The following is a 21,754-nucleotide window of genomic DNA, read 5'->3' as shown; positions in this document are numbered from 1 at the left end:
AAACTTAACAGAATATATTTGGAAAGACACATTTTTTAGGTACTAAAGTAGGAGTTGCAGACCTTTATTATTATCCTCATATCTGGAATTCTTTACAGGCAGTGATATCCAACAATTTCATCAACGTTTTGGTCTCGGAAGTAAAAAAAACAAAACAAAAAAACCCAAAAACAATAAAACAAATCTCTCACAACATTGCGGTAAAGGGTTGTTTCACAATGAACTGCAAAGGGCAGATATGTTCAGCCACACTGTCTCTCACAGCCGGTGTCGTGCTTTTAAAAGCTGATAAAACCACAGCTGTAATATTACATTAATGTTGCTACGTCTGCTGTGACACACCTGTGCCCTGTGCTGTCTGTTGTGAATTAACCCTTAGAAATAACCAAACAAGTTCATCTGACCAATAAAACTGGGAGAGAACTTTGAATCCAAAGAATATCTTCAAGCACAGGATAAATCCCAACATTTGTAAAAATAAGGCTATGCAAATCACTCGCTTCAACAGACTTCATTGCAGCTTTTACGTGTCGCCTCATCACACGACCCAGTGTCTATCATCAGTTCACCAACACATGAATCTGTGTGCACTCACTGTCAGTGTGTGTGAGTGTGTGAGAGAGAGAGAGAGAGAGAATGTGGGAGTGAACTTTGCGCGTCAGAGGAATGTCAGAAGACAAACAAAGCTCTCTAAGACACTGCGAGGGGATGAACGGCAGGGGGCTTCAGGCTCCGCGTCACCAGCTGTTGTGGTTCTGAGCTCGGGCTTTGGCAGAAGCACAGTGGCCATTAGTGCCATTTTCTCCCTTACAGGGATAAGGGGAGGTCTTGAAGCCTTGTGTTGGCGAGGCTGACTCATCTTCAGAGCTGCTCTCTATGTCGCTGCGGACATCATTGCCCACCTAGGAGACGCAGAGTAAGATGTTAATGTTAAAAAATTAATTACAAACACCGCAGCAGACTGAAAGTAGGCCATTCTGTGTAATTTCTGAAGGTGATGGCTTTAGCATCTTATTAACAAGGACACTGCAGTTTTTCAATTATAATGCTAACCAAGCCATCATGGCAATATGTGAAAAAGTAATCACACCGTAAACCTAATAAATGTAGTTCTTACTCAGAAGAGCGGAAAAACCAATCAAGCATTTGTGATAACTGGTAATGAGTTTCACATTGCTTTGGGTGAATTTTAGCTTTCTTGTCTTTGTCATTTTTAATTTCTTTTTCACTTGGGGTCAGGTAGGTTTGGATGAAAGCTATTTTTTGAATGAAATGATCATTCGCAAAAGTGCATTTTGTGTTTGTCTGGGTTATCGTTGTCTGATATTAAAACATCACCATCAGACGTAAGCAAGCCATTTTCACACCAGGTAGGAGATAAACACAGCGGAAAACTTGTCTTCGCCCATTTCTGATGGAAACAGGAACTTCTAATCAGCATTTCGGATGATTTATATTACTACTAAGTGTCTCTTCTATTTCACTTACATTCATATATTTACAATATTTCTAAAAAGCTCTTCCTTTTTATTAACATTTACAGAAAAAATAAACATGCATGTATTTCAAAGCACTTTTTCAGAAACACGTCCAAAGTCTTGTTGGCCAACAAGTGCACAACACTTCCACAAAAGCTCATCTTGTTTATTACTCTGACGTTTCCACCATATCGGAAGCAAAACAAGATGCTGCACCTTTGACAAATGAGGTTAGTGAACTTGCATCAATGCAAACATGGTGGTGGAGGGCTTTACTACCCACTTCCACTTACAGATTGTTTGAAAGAAGAAATAATTAAAGGAACTTTTCACATAAATGTGCAAATGGTGTGAGCGGGCGTAGGGACAGGGTCTTGGAACGTGGCCTCACGCTTTGACTCACAGCGAGTAATAAACAACAAATTAAAGCGTTACGAGAAGATGCTTCATATTAATGGAAACCGCAGTTAGTGTAACAACTGGATTATACTCACAACATTTGCCACAAGGTGGTGCTGTGGGACAATTTCGACACAGTCCTCACTAATGAGAAACAGTGGGACATACCTGACATTCATAACACTTTTACCACATTACTTATCATTTACTCTCCTCTTACTGCTGGCTTCAAATTCAGTACAACGACTGTCTAATCAAAATCTACTGCAGCTACTATGAGTCTCTATGCAAACGAATAGGACGGATGATTTGTGAAAGAAATCACGGCAGAGGGAGTGAACAGAAACTTACAGCCAAACACAGAGAAGTTGTCAAGCAGACAGAGCAGACGCAGAGAAGCAAGAGAGCAGCGGAGGAGGGCTCATTGGACAAAGATAGACAGAAAAACAGGATCTCCCTCTCTCATTCCAGAGGGAGAGGAAGCAAACTGCGTCTGCAGAGAGAATGAGACACAGTCAGGGATGGAGGGGAAAAAGACAAGAGGCAGCAAAGGCGTTACCAAAAATAGCCGTGGTGTCATCTTGGACAAACATTCTGTTTGGTGTGCTAACATACCAAACACAAATGTAATAAAAATACAAAACTTCCAGCCCAGGGTGTGTCAACTGTAGTGAAGTGAAACTAGCAGGTGTTCATACCACATTACAAAAATCATTCTACCAGGTGACAAATACACTTTGTGTTCCTCTTGTGCAGGAAGGGTTTGACGTGTTGCATTCAAAGCCCAATTTGAGGATTTTCATTATCGACCGGCCTGCTTTTAATTAAATGAAAATGTCAGGGAATAGTGCAAAGTACACATTCAGAAGGCATGAGCAATATAAAAACATACATTAACTGTTTGTTAAGGCAAACACCTAATCGGCCAATCATATGGCAGCACGTACACATGGTCAAGTCAACTTGCTGAAGCTCAAACTGAGCATTAGAATTAAAAAAAAAAAAAAAAGATTATTTAAATGACTTTGAACGTGCCAGTGTTGTTACAGCAACTGACGATCTACTTGGATTTACCCAGATAACAATCTATAGGGTTTGCAGTGAATATTCAGAAAGAGAAAATATCCAGTGAGTGGGCAAAACTTCACTGTTGATGTCAGAGGACATAAGAGAATAGACAGAGTACAAAAACTCACATAACCACTAGTTAGAACCAATGTATCCAGAAGAGCATCCCTGAACACACCACCAAAGCATTATTCCATCCCGCTCTGTATCAATGGTACAATGGTGCTTGTGTAATGACACTTTGAACTCCTTATTACTAACTGAGCATTTAAAGCAACAGACCACCTGAGTATTGTTGCTCACCGTGTCCATCTCTTTATGACTACAGTGTAGCATCATGTGATCCAGCAGGACAGCGCACCGCATCCCAAAACCCAAGTAATCTGAAATCAGTTTCTTGAATATAAAATTGAATTCACTGCACTCAAACAACCTTCACAGTCGCCAGGATCTCAATTCAGTAGAGCACCTTTTGGATGGGGTGGAACATTGTGGAATATTGACATGCTATCATGAACCAAAATCTCTGAGAAATGTTTTCAGCACCTTGTTGAATCTGTGCCATGAAGAATTAAGACAGTTCTGAAGGCAAAGGGTGGTACTAACAAATTGTACACAATAAAGTGTCCATGAATGTGAATGAGTGAATCTTGTCATTATAATAGCTTGTATTGGAGATTTTCTTTAGTCAAAATAAACAGTTCCTGACAGCTGAACTCTCCTTGTGACCCACCTTGCCTCGCAGGATGGCTTTGATGGCTATACGGGCTATGAGGTAGGACCAGATGATATGCAGCACTTGGAGGACCAGAAGTAAAACGTTGAAGACCCACCAGGACGGATACGGCCCGACTATGGCCCAGCTCTCAAACATAGTAGAGTTCAGGACCCTGTTTGAAGGAGGAGATAAACAGGCGTATGTGTGAAGACTGGCTATGTTATAGTCCCAGAAATAGACCTGAAAATAAGCTTAAGCAGCACTCTTTAAACAAGTCTTACTTTAACATACAGAGTGGAATCCCGACCTGCAAGCCAAAGGCAGCGATGCAAGCGAGTAACACAGATCTACGGTAATGTCACTTGAGTGGTCTGTGAGGTCATGTCTTCCTTTACATCCACTTGAGTGACAACAGGTTGTCAACAGACCCACCTCCCCAGCACAGGTATAGATTTCAGCCCAGGTAGCTGCAGCGGCAACACTAGCTTTATCACTCATCCACACCAAGACACTGAATATAGCTGCTCAGGTTACTTTTGCCAGTGATAGGTTCCCTATTGTCTGTAGGACTGTCTCTCTTTCTGGAAGTTGAGCTGCAACATCCAGGTCTCTGCCGAGGAATAGCAGGCATCCAAACATGTCCCTAAATGTAAACACCAGCACTGATCTCAGTGTTCTGGGCCAGAGGTAAAGCCAGTGAATCTTTAAGACATCCTGAAAAAGGATTCATCTGATCTAGAACAGTGCTGCTACCTGTTTCAGATTATAATTTTATTTAAACAGGAGCACATGGCATTTTTTTCTTTATTCTTAGGTCAGCAGCAATACATTTAAGCACTGCAGATTAAGTGCAGGCTGCGTGTTTCTGACCAGTGTGAGTGACAGCTGTTAGATATGTCACAGCCAATCAGGTGACAACAGATTATGCTCTTCTTCTTCTTCTTTGTTTTTTAAATTTAAGAGCTGTTTAACATAACCTTCCCAATGCACAACAGGTAGATGAAAAGAAAAAAGCTAAAATCTATAACCATCTATAGCTATTCATTCTGACACTGCTGGTGTACTTACCATATTGGATATATAACAAGCCGTGTGATAAAGAATGCCACGCTAAAGACGATGAAGAGGAAGTCACACAAGCGCTGATACTTGGCATAGTTTGTCATTTTGGCCGCCTGTTGAAACACACACACACAAAAGCAAAGAGCACAAATAAAGCATTATAATACGTTTTGTTCTGCATCACAGCACAGATAAGAAGAAGTTACCAAAAACAGAAGTTGGTTCCAGTTCATCTCCATTGTTTAGAGACCCAACTGGCGATAAGCAAAAAGTCTGGTAAGCAATAAATATCCTTAAATCCGTTGGGCATCTGTCTTCGCCTTTAGACAATAATTCTGATGGCAAAAGAGCCAAACGGGACAGGCAAATAAATAAATAAATAAATAACCTTTGGGAAAAAACCAAGGCTGCTCAATTACCAATGGCAGTTGTATCTTACTCCCTTTACCATAATAAGTTTCTACGTGTCCCGACCATTTCATCGTAATTCCTGCTGCGTGTCATATGTGCTTTCAATTGACAGGAGCTCGCAGCTCATCTAAAATATTGCAGTTTGCATTATAAATTACATAAATATGTACACAGCCATTTCAGCTCAGAGTATTTTGGTATATATTTTGCATATCTTTATTTTTATTTTATTTTTTTTTAGTCTGCTTAGTGTAGTTCCTTGTAATTGTTTATATTGCTTTTAAATGATTTATTCTATTCATCTATTTTATATGTGCATTTTTTCTGTTTGGCATCTGCTGTGACAGCAAAGGAATCATTTCTTTGTACAGGAAAATATATTTTACTGTGTATATGACAATAAAACTTTTAAATTCTGCCAGGACAGTGAAACCAAACCAGCAGCAGGTGGCGATTTGAAGAGCTTCCAGGGAATTAACATGTACAGGATGCAAAACAGCAAAGAAAAAAAAAATGCTTACTGACACCAGCGTGAGTAACTGACCTCTAGCAGGAAGTCAGAGGCGTCGTGGACGCACAGTACGAGGCTCCCCACTCGCGCCATGTTGTTGACGTAAGAAAAGCTGATCAGGCTGACTGTAGCGAGGTGATGGATGAACATGATCAGGAAGTCCTAAAAAATAAGTAAAGAAAATAGGAAAGTCAGAGCACTATACAGAGCACTGTATATGCTCTATGACTGTTCTCCTGTGATGTGCATCTGTGTGCCTACCACTTCCATACTGAACTGTCTCAACTACCTTTGAATTCATTTTGTGCCTGCAGTAATGCCACACTTTGGCTGAACTACAGTCCCTCTGGTAACCCTTGAACTTCAGCCAATACATTTATTAGGTCAGTATTTGAAGCTGTATTTCATGTCTGTAAGCAGACTAAGTACCATAAGTTTAAATGTTTGCAACAAAGGCAAAACACATGATTATGCCGCATGTAATGTCCTCATGAATCAGAAACATAGTAAACAAATGTAAACACTAAAGGGGAAAACAGTCAAGCCATTGAATGTGGACCTATTACGCCCCTTTCTAACGCCCTATTTTTACCCTTAAACTGTACTAGAATAGTTCTACACAATTATTGCCTCAAAATTTTTCTTGTTCTTTGCATAGCAGGTTAGCCAGGCTGAGATGACCATATTAAAGTTTTCCTCTCCCACAGACACAAAAATCTAGAGAGAAGAAAGTCAAAATAAACACTAAAAGCAACCCAAAAACCTCAGTCATATTTTATATGTGATGGAAAAGAAGGGCATGCATAACATTAAGCTGCAATCGCCTATGAAAAATAATAGCAAATAAACAACTAAATGTCACTGCGCTGACAACTAAAATGCTTCAGGATGTCTGGTAAATTAACAGAACATAAATCACTCCATTTTCAGAAAAGGCAAAAGCAGCCGTCCTGAAAAAAATGCAACTTAACGACAAATCATTTAATGCTAAAAGCAATCTCCAAGATAAACTTCATTTCAATCATAGAACCAGCAGGTAACTCTTCCAGTGGTTGGTGTCAAAGTATTTGTCTGTAAACTGAAATAGAAGTTTCCAGGCCGGAGAGGAAAAAAAAAAAAAAAAAAAAAAAAATTAAAATCCACCGTAGTTTCCCAATCAACATACTGGCAAATTCCAGGCCTGCTGGCATAATGTCGCCTGAACTGAGTAATCAGGTTTGGCATTAGTGACGGCAGATGTATTTGGTGCAGACCAAAGACAGCTTTTAACAAGAAACCCAATACCAACTGTGATACTGAAGTGGAAATGAAGTGGAAATGTTACAGTTTGTGGCTGTTTGGTTCCTGAGAAAGCAGGTAGCTTGCAGTCACTGATTTAACTTTAAATTGTGAATCACATCAAATCTCATTATATTTCAAAAAGATAATGAAATAACAAACACAACAGAAGTGGTGGTGGTCGTTGTAGGGACTGAACAATAAAACTGAGGGGTTTGAAATGTGGAAGACACACAAGAAAACCCACAAAAATGTTGCAATGTAATGTCAAAGGTGCACAATTGACTACAAAGTGTTAATACTACTTCCTGCAGGCTGGGCCTCAGAAGGCCAAAGGTAAATATAGTAAAGTGTAGTATCTGGAGCAGCTGCAAGTAAAGAGTTAAAACTCAATTAAACTGAAATGTGGCATCCAATCAGCAAGACTTGGACACACACACACACGCGACTAATGCTAAAGCAGAAAACATGCATCTGACAGTCAGGTCGTCTGGGCTTTAGCAGCAGACTGCAGGGGTTGAGAGACAGATGCACTGATAGTCTGTTAAACCTCAGTTAGCATTTGTGTGTCAGATACCATTAGCATACAGTGCTAACATCTCCTGCCTGTGGGACATTAAACTGTTATCTCAGATTGTTCTGACAGGCCCTAAAACCTTTAATCTGTAAAGTCCCTTTTACCTGTTTGGAAAATCCTTTAATGTAAATATTCACACAATATTTTTCTTACACGAAGCAAAAATAGAGCGAAGGATGAAAAAAATCTGGCGGTGAAGCAATCACCTGAGTAGAAGCAAATATGGTTAATTAAATTAACAGGTTAGGAAATTTGGAAGCTGCTTAATTAAAACACTTGCCAGGCATTTGTTGCATAGAAAGAAAAAAAATTAAGACATTAAAGGAAAGCGCCAACAGCTGTAACAAACAACCTCTCATACGCTGCGTTTCTGTGGAACTTCTAGCCTTCTAACAGACTTAGGCCTGCTCTAGCCTGCAATCACATGACAGTGGGCGCCCTGGTGCTGAAAATGCAAGGAATCCAGACTGAGCAGCATCGGCTTCACCCTTCCCCCTCCCAAAAAAATATAACACATGTGACTGTAAGAGTTTTTTGTTTTGGTTTTTCGGTTAATAAAGCAAAGTCAAAATTAAGGTTTAATGTTATGTGCATAGATGTGAAAAACCCCGCATCACATACACACCCATTCTCATTTTCTCTGCCTCTGCCAAATAAGGAACAAAAGACTTATTGACCAATGTTTAACGGAAAGTTGCAGCTGTGGAGTATCTGTTGCGATTTGATCTAGCAAACACGTGATCAGTGTTCCCCTCACCTTCCTTTTAATGTCGGTAAACTGGGAGAACATGAGCGACCAGTAGAAGGCCAGTTCTGTCACATAGTAGTGATAAAGACCTGGAGTCATGGCCTAAGGGAAGAGAGAGAGAGAGAAAGCAGGAGGAAGGTTTGAATGACTTTCACTTATTTTAAAGTGCCGGTTTTAAAACTCTTCTAGAGACCGACACGCTGTCACCACTTGTTGGAGTGTTGCAAAACATCGCAGTGCACAACGTGATCTTTGCCTAGTGAATCAGAATGATGTCATAATGTTGCAATATTGCATGAGGCTGTGCTTTCCAGTGAACTGCTTCCTGCCAGTCATAGTGCAAACCAAAATTTTTGTATTTTGTAATTATTTCTTATCTTTCTTGTTTTGAGCTTGCATATTCCACTTATTTATTCTTTTAACTTGTTCAGCTTCATTATTAATCGTTTTACTTACTGCTTCATGAAGGCTGTCTGTTAGGGGAGCATTACTTGGAAGTTCAGAAAAAGGTAACTCAATTTAATCAAAGCACTTTTGATGGGATCTGACTCAAAGTCAATATCTCAATGCAGATTTAGTTTATTAAAATAAATTTGGTGGTGACTGATAAATTCTGTTACAAACATGTGTGATAAAAGTACCTGAGAAGTGAAGCATAAAAAAAGTGTCACGCATTCAATTTCTTGTATTTGATGTTGTTCAATAAAAGCCTGACGCACATATGATATGATAAAAAGTGTATGACAAATGTCCTTCACTTTTCTTAAATGACAATCAACACATCAGTGCCTGTAAAACTTGTGAGGTTCATTCAGTACATTTAAAATATTTCAGAATTTTTTAAAAATCAGGCCAGCCAACAAGAACAGAAGATTATAGTATAGCATCCTTCCTGTTAAAAGGGAGTTTTTCCTTCCCACTGTTGCCAAAGTGCTTGCTCATAGGGGGTCATATGATTGTTTTTCTCTGTATGTATTATTGTAGGGTCTACCTTACAATATAAAGCGCCTTGAGGCGACTGTTGTGATTTGGCGCTGTATAAATAAAACTGAATTGAACTGAATTACTATTAGCTTTAATCTCAGCATAATATAGGGCTATCAACAGGAAAGCAATGTCTGTGAGCTATAAATAGTAGTCAGGCTGGTTTTTATGACACATTATTGTGTACCGAAGATGAAGTGAAGTAAGAACAAACAGATACTGATAATGCTTCTGCAGTGACAGTCGGACAGGGGGGGGAAAAAAAGTCAACATTAGCTACTTATCTGCACATGGCTTTCTGTGCATCAGTTTATTTAGTACAGCTGTTCACAGAACACTGAGTACAGTCCAATCACCAAGAAATCAATAGTTTATTCTTCATTTGGTTGCTTCAATTTGGGAATGACTGTTATGGTTAACACTGCTTGTTTAATGGACTTTAAGGAATTATTAGAGATACAACATACCTGGTAGGGGTAACCGTACCAACAATGCCGTGTATCCCACATCCAAGGGGACTAAAAATAAGTAAAGACAAAAGCACATTATTTAACCAAACATTGCCAATACCATTAAATACACCGACTTCTAACAAATATCAAATAACATTAGTAACAAAACTGTTGTCACAGTATCAAAGCTTCATTTGTGGGTGCGCTCACCTGCCACAGAAACTGGAACCCATATGTAAATATACACAAATAAAATGTAAATCTCCACCTAGAAGTAGGAGAAGAAATTGACCATTTTAACCAAAAACCACAGAACAACAAATGTAAAATAATGCTGAGAATTAGAGTGCACGGTCTCTACTCCTACTCCAGCGTAAACTGATCCTGAATCTAAATGTTAATTTAATCCAAGTCAAAACAAAAAAAAGACCTTGAAGGACCAGGCAAATAAAAAGATCTTATCAAATAACCAAATTTTAAAAACAAACAAACAAACAAATAAACTACTGGGACATACGCACACCATCACACGTCATCAACACAAAAACAAATCCACAGTTTACTTGAGCCTGCAGAGAGGTTAAAGGTGAGCACAATAGGAGTTAACCTACATGCTCTCGCAGAACTTAGTGTGTGTACTGGGTTTGTCTTGGTTCCTGCGGTGTCTGAACCAACGCTGGACCTTTCGCACCTCCCAGTCCAGCTGCTTGGACAGGCCATCCAGATGGCGAGAGTCTGGATTCTGTCATGAGAACAAAGACAAAATAAATAAACTGGAAACCCGAGGGAAATAAAATATGCTTGGTTATTTTAGAAATCCAGCCTGTGTATTATTGCTTTGTTAATAAACAACAATTTGAGGTTAAAATTTTGAGACTTCTTATCAAACTGAGATCATATAAAGTTATTAGATATTTAAAAAGTTGTCAGAAGTTGTAAGACCTAGTAGGGAAAAGTTGCTATATGATCAGGTGGAGTTTAACTGCACCCATCGACAGTTCTGCACTGTCTGCCTGTGGTGTTATTTACAGAAAGGGAAACAAAAATGCTGGAGAAATATTTCCGCTTAACTGCATCTGATGACAGACAGGTATTGTATTGGCTTTGTTGAGTGTACAATAAAATTGTCACTATAGGAATTTACATCATGATAGCATATAATTTGTGAACATATGGTATAGAAAAAAAAAGCTGATCATTTTAACATGTTTTCCAACTACGCATGAAATAGTTACAACAGCAACCGTTTCTTTAATTCCAGGATTGGGCAATTAATTTTTCCAACAGGTTACAAGAGAAACTGCGACTATTGTGTAAAGGCCACAGCAATAAGGTTACAAAGAAATAAAAGTCATATAGATCAGAGTTACTTCTCAGCGTACCTACTAAATCGTATGTGCTTACTATAAGACCTTTTAAGTTCCAATCTCGAGTGCAAACATTCTTTCTTTTCGCATAAGCACTTATATCAAAACTACGACCTTTTCTTATTTTCATTTATTTGGGTGAAAATAACCAATTAGTGATGACAAAAAAAAATATGTAAGAATAAGAATAAAATTCTAACATAAGCACAGTCTAAACAGAGCTTTTAATGAATCAACACTAAATGAATAAACAGAGTAAAAGCTGATGTTTATGTCAGCAGTTTCTTTGGGCAGAATACCAGTAGCAATCACATGCAAGAAAAGAGGATTTTTCTGGAGTCTTTAACACACCCCACCACACAGAAATGCCATAAAACCAGGCAAACATGACTGTATTATGTCAGCCTTTGAGTTAAATCTTAATTCAGTGGATTTTGTGTCTCGAGGCACTTTTAATATTAACACAAGTCCCGTGTTCGTCTTGATTTGACAGATAACATGAATGAACTCAGGCATAATATCAAAGAGCACTGATGCTTGTGCACCAAAATGTTTAATAGAGTGAAATAAGTCATGCAAACCTTTGTGATGGATGTAAACACTTTTTCCAGCACTGCATTGGGCTGAGCTCTTCTTCCAGCACCCTGATGAATGTGGAGACTTCGGGCACAGGGACCGGCAATAAATCTGTGACAGCGATGAGAGATGGAAAGTCACTTTCTGTTGCTAAGGCATGCACACAAGCCATTTCAGATGAGACATACATGGCCAATTCTGGCAGGATTTTTAAGTATCTCTCAATCCTTTGTCAGGCAGCATCTTTCTTCGTGGTTTAATACGGAGAAACACAGTATGTAATCTGTGAAATTTGTACATTTTCCTTTTCATGTAAGAGTTTCAGTCTAGAGTGTCTTTGTTGTAGACAGCAAGTTTGGCAAACATACACAGCAGTCAGGCATCGATTTATTTGGGTCAGCTTGTTTTCCCCACATACAGCTTCAGGTCCAGGGTAGGTTTGAATATATTCAAAAATAATTTACAAACAAATTCTCTATTTAGGCCACGCAGACTCTGGGATGGGCATTCTGAGCCTGTGTGATCCCTGCCTGCAGATCTGTTCTGCATTATGACTCAACTGTCACTTTTAGCGAGGAAAGAAACCACAAATGTCTGTCTAAATGCTAAAGACATGCTGTGGCTCAACAGGCAAGGCAAACAGTTCACAGTGTCATATGCTGAGAGCAGGTTTAAATGTATTACTGCCTGTAATCACAAACAATTTCACAGGCCACTTGTTTTTTTATGCTGGCTGATTACCGTTCTGTGCAGGCTGTAATATGCAGATTATCCATTAGAGCGTGACAGATACATGCTGTAAGGTGATACCTACCTATGGTAGTATATTGGTATCAACCTACAGGTTTTATCATTTGTGCAGACATGCTCATCCTGCAAGTGTAACCAGGCCCCCAGCGGCCTGTTCTACTGTGGGAATTTTGTGGGTGCAGATGGGCTAAAGACAGGTCCGGTGATAGCAAACGGGGAGTGACAGAGAGTGATATGAGTGCGGTGAGCACCTCAGCAATCCGGAAACAAAGGCACCTGTAGGCAATTGATAATCATTCCACAGGTTATGCTACAAAACCCTGAGTTTCACTTCTGTTAGAGAGACCTTGATGTCTGAACGCTCTCTTTTTTAATCATCTTGGCTCAAGTTGTAAACAGTAAATGAGTTTGGACTTTTATAACCTGAACGTTTTAACTGTTGCCATCTTGGTGGAGGGGTGGCCAGTGACTGAAACCACAAACTCATCACAAAAGTGTTTCCAGAGGTGAGAAGTCCTTTTCCCCACAGCCTTCTATAGGAATAGAAGACTTTTTGCAGTGGGCTGCATCACCCCTGTGGTCCTCACTTTATTTTTCAGATCCTGAAGCTACGTCCCTTTTTTTTTTTTTTTTTTTTTTTTTTTAAATACCGTCTATGTGGTAGACCAATCATTCATCTCTCAACCACACTGCGCATGATTCGGTGCTTTCCCCACAGGAAACATCCTGCATTACTTTCTTATCCTGCTCCTCCTCTCTGTAGTGAGAGCTGTGATTACTGCACTTACATTGTTCTGACTTGTCACACAGTATGTGGTATGGCAGGTGGACAGTGCTACACTCACCTAGTGCAACTTTAAATCAACAGCTGCACAGTCTAGTAGCCGCAAAGGTCAAATTCTGATACTTGTCCAGATTGTGCAGCAGAAACAATGGCCTTAAACTATGTGTTTAAACTGTATTACTGACTAGCTTAAATCTAGACTGCTACAAATTACAACAGAACATGGATTTTCTTCTGTACTACAGAAAAAAGGAAGCAAAAAACATTTCACTGAAGACAATGTAGCAGTGAGTGTGTTGCCACAGTCATTTTCTAAGCTGCTTCTTCTGGCCTACACGTAGTGATGTTACAAGTTTATGTAAGGAAGCTTCAGATTCAAATCTCTATGTACAAAAGCATATTCATGTATTTATTGTACAAGAGCTGTGAGTCAATTCGGCCTGTTGTTAAGGAGACAGTTAACGACTACAGCCGGTGCCCTAGGGTAGCTGCACAAAAACACAAGATACAGTTCATGCCTGTGGTATTCTGTAAATCATCACAGTGTCACAAAGTCTGAAATATCATGTCCCAAACACAACTTTAAGATACTGCGGTTTGAGGTAAACTGCTGAACTTTCCTTCGAGTAAACTTAGAGTATTGAAGGAGGTTTGGAAAAAATGTAGTCAGTAAGCGATAAAAGAAAGTTTAAATATTTGTTTTGGTATAACTTTAATACTCTAGATTTATTTCACAAGACTCTGGTATTTTTTTTTCCAGGAAGAATTTGTATTACTAAACCTATAAACTGTGCACATGGAGCAAATGAGAAACATGAATAAAAGCTTAAACACGAGTCACATGCACTGATTTTCCAGAGCATCACATTTTCTGGGGAGATGGTCACTGGGGAAACAATCGCACATGATGCAGTAGTATTTAATATTAGCTCCAGAAGTTCTGGACACGACTGTGTCCTCCCACTGTTACTTTGGCAATGATTGTGTTACCCTATCAATGATATTGACATTCTTGTCTTTAAAAATTTAATAAAATAAATAAATAAATAAAAAATAAAACTATGAGTGAATGGGGCTCCAAATAACAGAAGCAGGTAAACTTTACAAATTTAAGCCAATTTCCTTCTTTTAGAAAATATTTTAAAAATGGGATGAAAAATTACTTTTTCTCATTGTCTGTCAAATATTTCAAATAGATGGACATATTAAACATGGCCAAAATTTCAAATAAAGAGGTCAGCATATGTGCAAAGCCAAAAACTCTAAAAGCTGTCACTTAGAAAGTTTTCTTCTACTGCTGGGTCTTTAGGATGTCAGTGAGAGGGGAGCATCTTAGAGAGTGGATCATCTCACAGAACTGTTGCGTTTATGGGTGGCTGCCAATCAGAAAACAGCTGGCTTAAAGATGTGGTTTAGGTGGGTCTGAATGACTGTTTTTTTCCTAAAGAAAATGTGAGTTTGCCTGCTTTTATTTAACAAAATGTAACGTTTTTAAATTAACAAACTTGTGAGGTCGCCAGAAAAAGTTTTAGAGTAACTGCTTTAAAGGGAGGCAAGAAAGCTAACATGTTTTGTTTCAGACAGGATAACCTGAGGAACTGCTCTAAGATCAAGAGTAAGATATATAGGGATTATTTTGAACTTTTAATCATGCAAAGCTACCTCAAGAGAGTCCAAGAACAAAAATGTAGAGCAGGATAGTGGCATGCTAGGTAAATATAATCAGACACTTGCAATATCATTTGTTATTTATGTAAATAAAAATAACTGAGTTTATGCTGCTGTTTATCACTGTTGATCGTTATGTTGCAGAGGTGTACAGACTTTCATGCATGCATACATCAATATGGGGTTAGGGTTACCCTAACCTCCTGCCCATTTGACCAATTAAGATCCAGGATTTATAATGCTTTATAATTCGATATGCACTCACGTCTTATCTTTACTCTATCCAGTATGCAAGAAGGTTTAGGTTTGATAATATAGATCCATTAAGATTAAGACATAAATCTCTGGTATACAAATAGGTTTTGTAAGTCCAAGTTTAGCAATAGCAAACCAGACTGAATTGCAGTAAAATCCTCTACATGTTTAAACTTCTATTGTGCCAGTGGTGTACAGAGTGGTGGAAAACTGCAATTCATCACAAAATAGCCTGAGTGCCTTTGTGTTGCTTTATAAGTAACGCAAAAGAGAGAAGAAAAAGTTCTCACAAATCTAAAAATCAATGTCTTTTGTCTAACATGAAACCACTCAAGCTTCTAGTCCTCCCTGTTTTTTGTCTCCTTCCCCGTAAGAAAGACAATTACCTCTCAGTACTTTGTTCTCCTTGTGCTAAAAATCACAAGAGCAATGACAAGTATGCCGTTTCAAGGTAGCTTGGTTATATAACTTATACAACATCATACAAAGTAGACAGTGTATTTAACCCGTCTTCATAAAGTTCAAAGAAAATAAAGACATCTTTTAGAGCCACATGTGGCTCTATAATAACAATAAAAATAAAAATAGGTGGTTTTAAATGTCATTTGAGTTTCGCTTCACAAACTGAACATAATACTGAGAGTGAACTGGAGTGGCATGATGACTGTAACATACTGGTGCAAAAGAAAAAAACTAAATCCAAAGTACACCTACTTCTGCAGAGAAGTTTGATAGATGAGTTCCATGTGGCATGATGTTGTTAAACATTACTCAAGGCAGTCCATGTTTTACAGTGCACCGTGAGCATAAAACACTTTACAAGTAAAGGCAACATGCAAGGATCAGTGTTTGGCATTTTGATCAAATAAAAGCTCAGAGGTTGCACGGTGCTGAATGCAACAAAGTGTGCAGCTCTTAAATGACGCCAGAGTAAAGTACCTACATTAGCTCTCTTGCAATCTCTATTAAATGGCTGCACACTCAAAACGCGAGTTGACGTGTCACAGACACAAGCAACAACCACAAGGTTGTTCTGGGCGCAACTGGTCCTTAAATTTATGATAAAGGAAAGCATGAATTAACAAATATTCATTCAAGTCTGAGCCTGCAGAGCTGGTCGTCAGACAACGGCAGTAGGAGAGGAAAGCAGCAACATGTGTAAGCTAACCTATTTATGTTAAATGTCAAAACATGCCTGTTTCTTCTCAGAAACTGACGACCTAACCAACACAAGGCCTGTTACCAGGAGACAGGGTTGGTGTGGTCTCTGTACTGAACAGCTGTGAAGGGAAGAGCACTGATCTACGTACCACCTTGACGCTGGTAAACCTTCCAGTGCCAGAGCGGAGGCTGAAGCACAGGCTAATTATAGCAGAGTATTTGACGCAATTGTGGCCTTCATTTGAATTGATTTTACAGCATGTGTTTTGAAACACAAATGACTTAACATGGAAGCATGACTTTGGGAAGAGACAAGGTTAGATTATGTAGTCAGGACATTGAACTCTCAACAAGGAGACGAACAGAGAATATAGAATAACAGAGTTTATGAGGACACAGACCAAAGGTACCGCAGCAGATTAGGAAACCAGGTTTGGCTAATTATTATCCTATATACATCTCAGGTTGTAGTTTTGACACTGTTAACAACTCATGACATGGCCTACAATGGCTTGCACACGCAAAACTGCCTGCCTGCTCACATCTAGAAAATAAGCTCCAGTAGCAAAACAATGATTACGATCGAACAAGAATGAACTGGTCCAGAACGGGGGTGGGGGGGCTGTTACTGGGTTAGTCAGAGTGAGGCACTGCCTGGAGGCAAAAGACAAATCCTGCAAATAACGTCATGAGTGAACCTAGCTTTTCGAGGACAAAGGCATATGCTTTGAAGACAGTAACAGTAGAAGGTGAAATGTAAGATTTTGATACCTTATCTAATCGTTAGAGGATGTTATCAAATAATATTGTCTGATAAAACAGTAGGACTTATACATGCTGGAACAAGAACGAGGTTTATTACCACAGATCCTGAGGGGTTTCTGATGCTAATCTATAAAGTGTTAAAAGAAAAAACAAAACACAATTTGTAGCTTAAGTTAGATCAGTTTTAAATTCTGAGATCTGAAATTAACTATGGCACACCATGCTTTGTTCTAAGATCCACCTACACAGAGCTAAATTTGCTAAGACTTCCACCTATTATTTCCCTCTTTTGCATGGCAACAACAGCTAAGGTGATTGGGTTTATTAGTATTTTGAGCTATCCAGCGCATGCTGAAATAACAATCATAACGTAAGCCTACTGGCGTGTCGTTTTTTTGGTTGGATTAGGCTGAGTAACTCCTTGAAATGATAAAAAAGAAAAATTGAGCTCACTCTCCAACAGTGACATAAGTGTACTGAACCTGTGTGTGAACCATGTGTGAGTGCAGTGCTGTGCATGCTACAAGCTTTATTTCCTTTAGCAGAGTAGGAACTAAAGCTGTGATGTGCTTTTTTTCTTCCGATTAATAAATGAATGAGACAGTCACGCAGTAAATGCTCTCTGATAACATCACCTTGCACGAGGCTGTCGGAGGACAACTTCTCATCAGAGAGGGGCTGAGTAGCAGCTTTGGCACCTGAGACAGGTGGCTCAGTGCCATGTGCTTCTTATCAAACAGCTCAGCAGCTCCCCTTCACCACCTCCAGTATCTGATTGCTCCTTATTTACAGGCACTTGACTACGTCAAAATTTAACCAGCCAAAGTTGAACACTTTGTTTCGAGATGTCCCTCGAAGTGTAAAGTGTAAACTCACCCCTGAGTAGCAATAGTACTTACCTAATACTAACAGAAATAGCTCAAATTATATTCGTCCGTCTGTCCTGGCTGTACTGTTAAGAAGATTCCCTTCTTTCCTGTGTGTTTCTATATGTCATGTGCACCAGCAGAGGTGTAGTTCTTGACATCAGCATCTGTTTGTTGTGACGCTACCTGCATTTTCCCCCAAAGAACCAAGGTTTAAGTTTTTCAAGAGAAAGTTTTACCCTTAAAATAATCTCTCTGCTAGGGGTAGCAGTACTGGTTTGAGTTACAGGAACTTGCATAATATTGTGTAGCATTGATACACATTGACTATTCAAAGTTTTTGCCTACACATATCAGGGCGAAGCAGCCCCAGAGCCTGGACGCTGGTGTTCATTTTTGCAAAGGCGATGTTCAGAGGGAATTTCAGACCGTCATGCTTTTGATGTCAGAGGACAGATTTGCTTAATCTTCCCGGGGCTTAGGCCTGCTGTAAAAACACATGGATGAACTCTTAACCTTGTGGAAATTTCTTGAGAAATACAGGTCCTTTAAATTACCTAAAGACAATCATCTGAATAAAACTTACAGAATGATACAATTAAAGTTTTTTGTTCAATCTTTTAAGATTAAGGATTTTTTTATTTTATTTTGCGCATTATCCTTTAATATACAACGCTTGTCGTGTGGTTCTGTGTCACAATAGAACTAGCACTGTTCATTTATTGAGCAAATAAAAGCAGCAGCATGTGCAACAGCTGACCAAAAGAAACTAGGGATGCATGACGTAGTGCAAGGTTCTGGACAAACACATCCAGAAACAATTGCCTGCTTTCAGCGCTTCCTGTGAACACCTGATATTTTGAGGTGGTTCATTATTGGTGCAAAACCAAAAACTGCGCATATATTTAAGCCGGGGTGTTTAATTTGACTTTTGCAATTCAATTACAAATTTTACTTCGAATTATAACATAATTGGGATGAAAAGATTACTTTTGTGTAAAATAACAGAACAATCATGTTGAACGATTAATGTCTTTCCAAAGTAATTGTGATTATTGCTTTTATCATAATTGAGCAGACCTACATACACTATGGAAAAAAAAACAAGAAACTTTGTGGCAAATTTCTGTTGTCCAAAGAGGTTAAAACTCCAGCATATTTGAACAACTTTTTTGTTCCATAAACCTTTTTTTTTTTTTTTTTTTAAACAAAACATCTATATACAAGTACCGTAATCTTTTACATAAAATAGGTTAATTATAGAGGTTAGCACATGTGCCTCAGACATGAAAGTTGCCCAGTTTCTGACTGGGAGGAGACACCAATCCAGCCTCAGGGGGTCACATGCTAGTACGCCACTGGTCCCAAGCCCAGATAAATGGGAGGGTTGTGTCAGGAAGGGCATCTGGCACAAAAATCTGTGCCAAATCAAACACGCAGATCCATCTGCTGTGGTGACCCCCTGGGAAATAAGGGAGCACTCGAAAGTAACCTCTAGGATTAGAGCAGAAAAAGGACAAACAAGCAGTCATACATGTTCACATACATATGCAACACAGAGGCCAAACAGCTGTTCCATATACTGTGTACAAGCACTGTGAGCTTTATCCTCTTCTCCCTGCACAGTGAAAGTAGGAGAAGCGCTGCCAGAAACATGTTATCCCACACCGACCAGATAACTGTTGTACAGTTTCTTTGTTCATTACTTCCTCAGAAATATCAAAGTACTAGATCACACCTGTGATATTTCTCCACAAGCTGACATCCTACATCTTCTACATTGAGGGAAACAGGACTTTTTTTTTTTTTTAATGAAGCAATGAAATAACACAAGTGTTAAACAATCCTAGCTAATGAGTTTCTAAAACATGAATTTAGGGCTTTATCTGAGCTCAGCTTCATGCCATTTCACTGAAGCAATGCACTACGCACACCTCCACGACTGGTTTGTCAAGCTTGAAAAACTGATAAGCAGACAAAACCTTTCCCAACACATCGACTTCTAAACAAACCCTTCATCAAAACTTTCAATCAAACAACAAGTTGACATTTGTGAAACCGCCCTATCAGGTCAGTCCGTAGCACAGCTCAAAACTGACTCTGTGGTTTTCCTGTTATCACTCAGGTCTGTCAGCCATTGTGGCGGCAACTCAGATGGGAAACCAGTGACGGATTCATTTTCTTTACAAGGTCTGGAAAGAGTTTTTCAAATTTAATCTTCAACATCCCCTCTATCGCTCATTTTCCAGACAGACAGGCTAAATCACACAGAAACGGTTGAAATTAAGCAACTGTGAGATCTTCTAAAGGGGTCGGTACATTTATGTCCCACCTGTAACAGCCAACACCTGCCATGGAAATGCCACATGCTATCTTTTAAAAAACAATAAATAAATCACAATTAAAGCAGTAAACCTGCACTTGAGGAAGAAGATCAGATATCTCAAGACAAGAACATCTCAACTATAAAAACAAATAATGAAAACTCATTGTTGTGCAGTGACAGAGTCAAATGCCTTCAAGACATTTAGTTGTGTGGCAGGGCCTGCAGCTGGCTACTATCCAAAGGTACGAAACACTGTGTGTCCCTTCTTCAATTATGCAGAATGAACAAAAGCACAACCCAACCGTTTTACGGATGGCTCCTAATCATATACTATGTGACGAGAGGATGTGCCGGTTTGATATGAAGTAGCGGACTAGCAGTGCGATAGCTACATATTCTTCTTTACCCCCACAAGACAACTAAAAACGCACACTCTGATTACTAAACAAGCTTCACCTGAGATGTTATTTTTGACAAGGGAGTGTTCCGGCAAAATCACCATTAGTAAACTTCCCACCGTGTTAGCCTTCTTTGATCATGTTTAACCTTAAATTTGAAGTGAAAAAGGACAAGAAACTACAAAATAAAAATGCAGTTGAGACAGCAGTTTGGAGGCTGAGTCACTGACTATAACGAAATGGCTGTTTGGCGTGAGAAAAGTTGGGAACCCGTGATTTAAAGAGAGTGGTCCTCCCACTGCTAGCTTACACATCTTCCTGCTGATGGGCACAGCATCCGTTAAAATTAACTTTTGGAGATTCCCCCTCTCCCCCTTTTAAAGAAGAAATAACGCCATGAGCGGTAAATACGAACCTTTCAAAGAGTATCCTTACGACGAAAATTCCCAAAGCTAGCGGTAAGGCGGTAAACAAGTGTCCGGCTTTAGGATACTCCACCCCGGGAGCTGGGTTCTCCAGATCCGCCCAGGTTACGTTGTGAGGGAGCCAGAACCTCTCGTTCCAAAACCAGGCTGAAAGACCAGCCATATTTTCCCGCGTCCCTGTGCCCGCGCGGTTTGGAGCAAAGTATTTCTTGGCTCAAAGAAAAGATGTGTGAAACTTGTTGGATGCCTGCTCTGCCCCCCCCACCGGGCTACTTCTGTATGCCGACTGCCACACTCAACTTTACCGCAAAAGTGATAAAATTACCGCAAAACTAGCTACGCTTCCGGTGGGGTGTTTTCAAAATAAGATTCATGACTCCATAACGGTATAACATTTCACGTAAGAAAGCGTTAAAAATATCGTTCACTCTTAAATTATTTGTCACTCGTCTTTTTTTTCTTTTCTTTTTTTAATTAATATTTGACTAAGTTAGAATTGTGGCCATAATAATTTTGGTACTTCCTTGTATAGCTGGGGATTGCTAACTTTATATTTTTAAAAGCAAACTATGAAGCGATCCTCACATCTGAACATTAACTGTTTTCACTTATTAAATAGAAAGACAGACAGGAATTAAGACTGTCTTTTCATTAGTGACCTTTTTAATTTTGAGAGTTAAGAGTGGAGGTATGCTCTGGAGAGAAGAAAATCAAAGTTAGTAGAAGC

General features: G+C 39.2%; 1 protein-coding gene across 1 annotated transcript; it reads right to left on the bottom strand.

The window, feature by feature from the left end:
* Window positions 1-33: 33 nt before the first annotated feature.
* Window positions 34-21,351, bottom strand: cers5 (ceramide synthase 5). Its single transcript, XM_005943251.3, has 10 exons — window positions 21,018-21,351; window positions 11,635-11,740; window positions 10,298-10,428; window positions 9,897-9,954; window positions 9,702-9,752; window positions 8,260-8,352; window positions 5,681-5,809; window positions 4,732-4,838; window positions 3,679-3,835; window positions 34-902 (listed from the first exon to the last, which is right to left on the bottom strand). The coding sequence occupies exons 1-10, from the start codon at window positions 21,188-21,190 to the stop codon at window positions 738-740; spliced, it is 1,170 nt and encodes a 389-aa protein (XP_005943313.1). The 5' UTR covers window positions 21,191-21,351; the 3' UTR covers window positions 34-737.
* Window positions 21,352-21,754: the final 403 nt, after the last annotated feature.

This window comes from Haplochromis burtoni, unplaced genomic scaffold (assembly GCF_018398535.1).
Source record: "Haplochromis burtoni strain Fernald_Lab_line unplaced genomic scaffold, NCSU_Asbu1 Contig_357, whole genome shotgun sequence".
Taxonomy (NCBI): domain Eukaryota; kingdom Metazoa; phylum Chordata; class Actinopteri; order Cichliformes; family Cichlidae; genus Haplochromis; species Haplochromis burtoni.
Note: the sequence above shows the minus strand (reverse complement) of the source record. Positions and strands in the feature narration are given on the sequence as shown.

Coding starts and splice junctions, on each gene's coding strand:
- cers5 (XM_005943251.3), bottom strand. CDS start 21,190: ATGGCTGGTCTTTCAGCCTGGTTTTGGAACGAGAGGTTCTGGCTCCCT. Junction 11,741..21,017: donor GTAAGGATACTCTTTGAAAG/GTTCGTATTTAC, acceptor TCGCTGTCACAG/ATTTATTGCCGGTCCCTGTG. Junction 8,353..9,701: donor GGTACGGTTACCCCTACCAG/GTATGTTGTATC, acceptor CTCTTCCCTTAG/GCCATGACTCCAGGTCTTTA.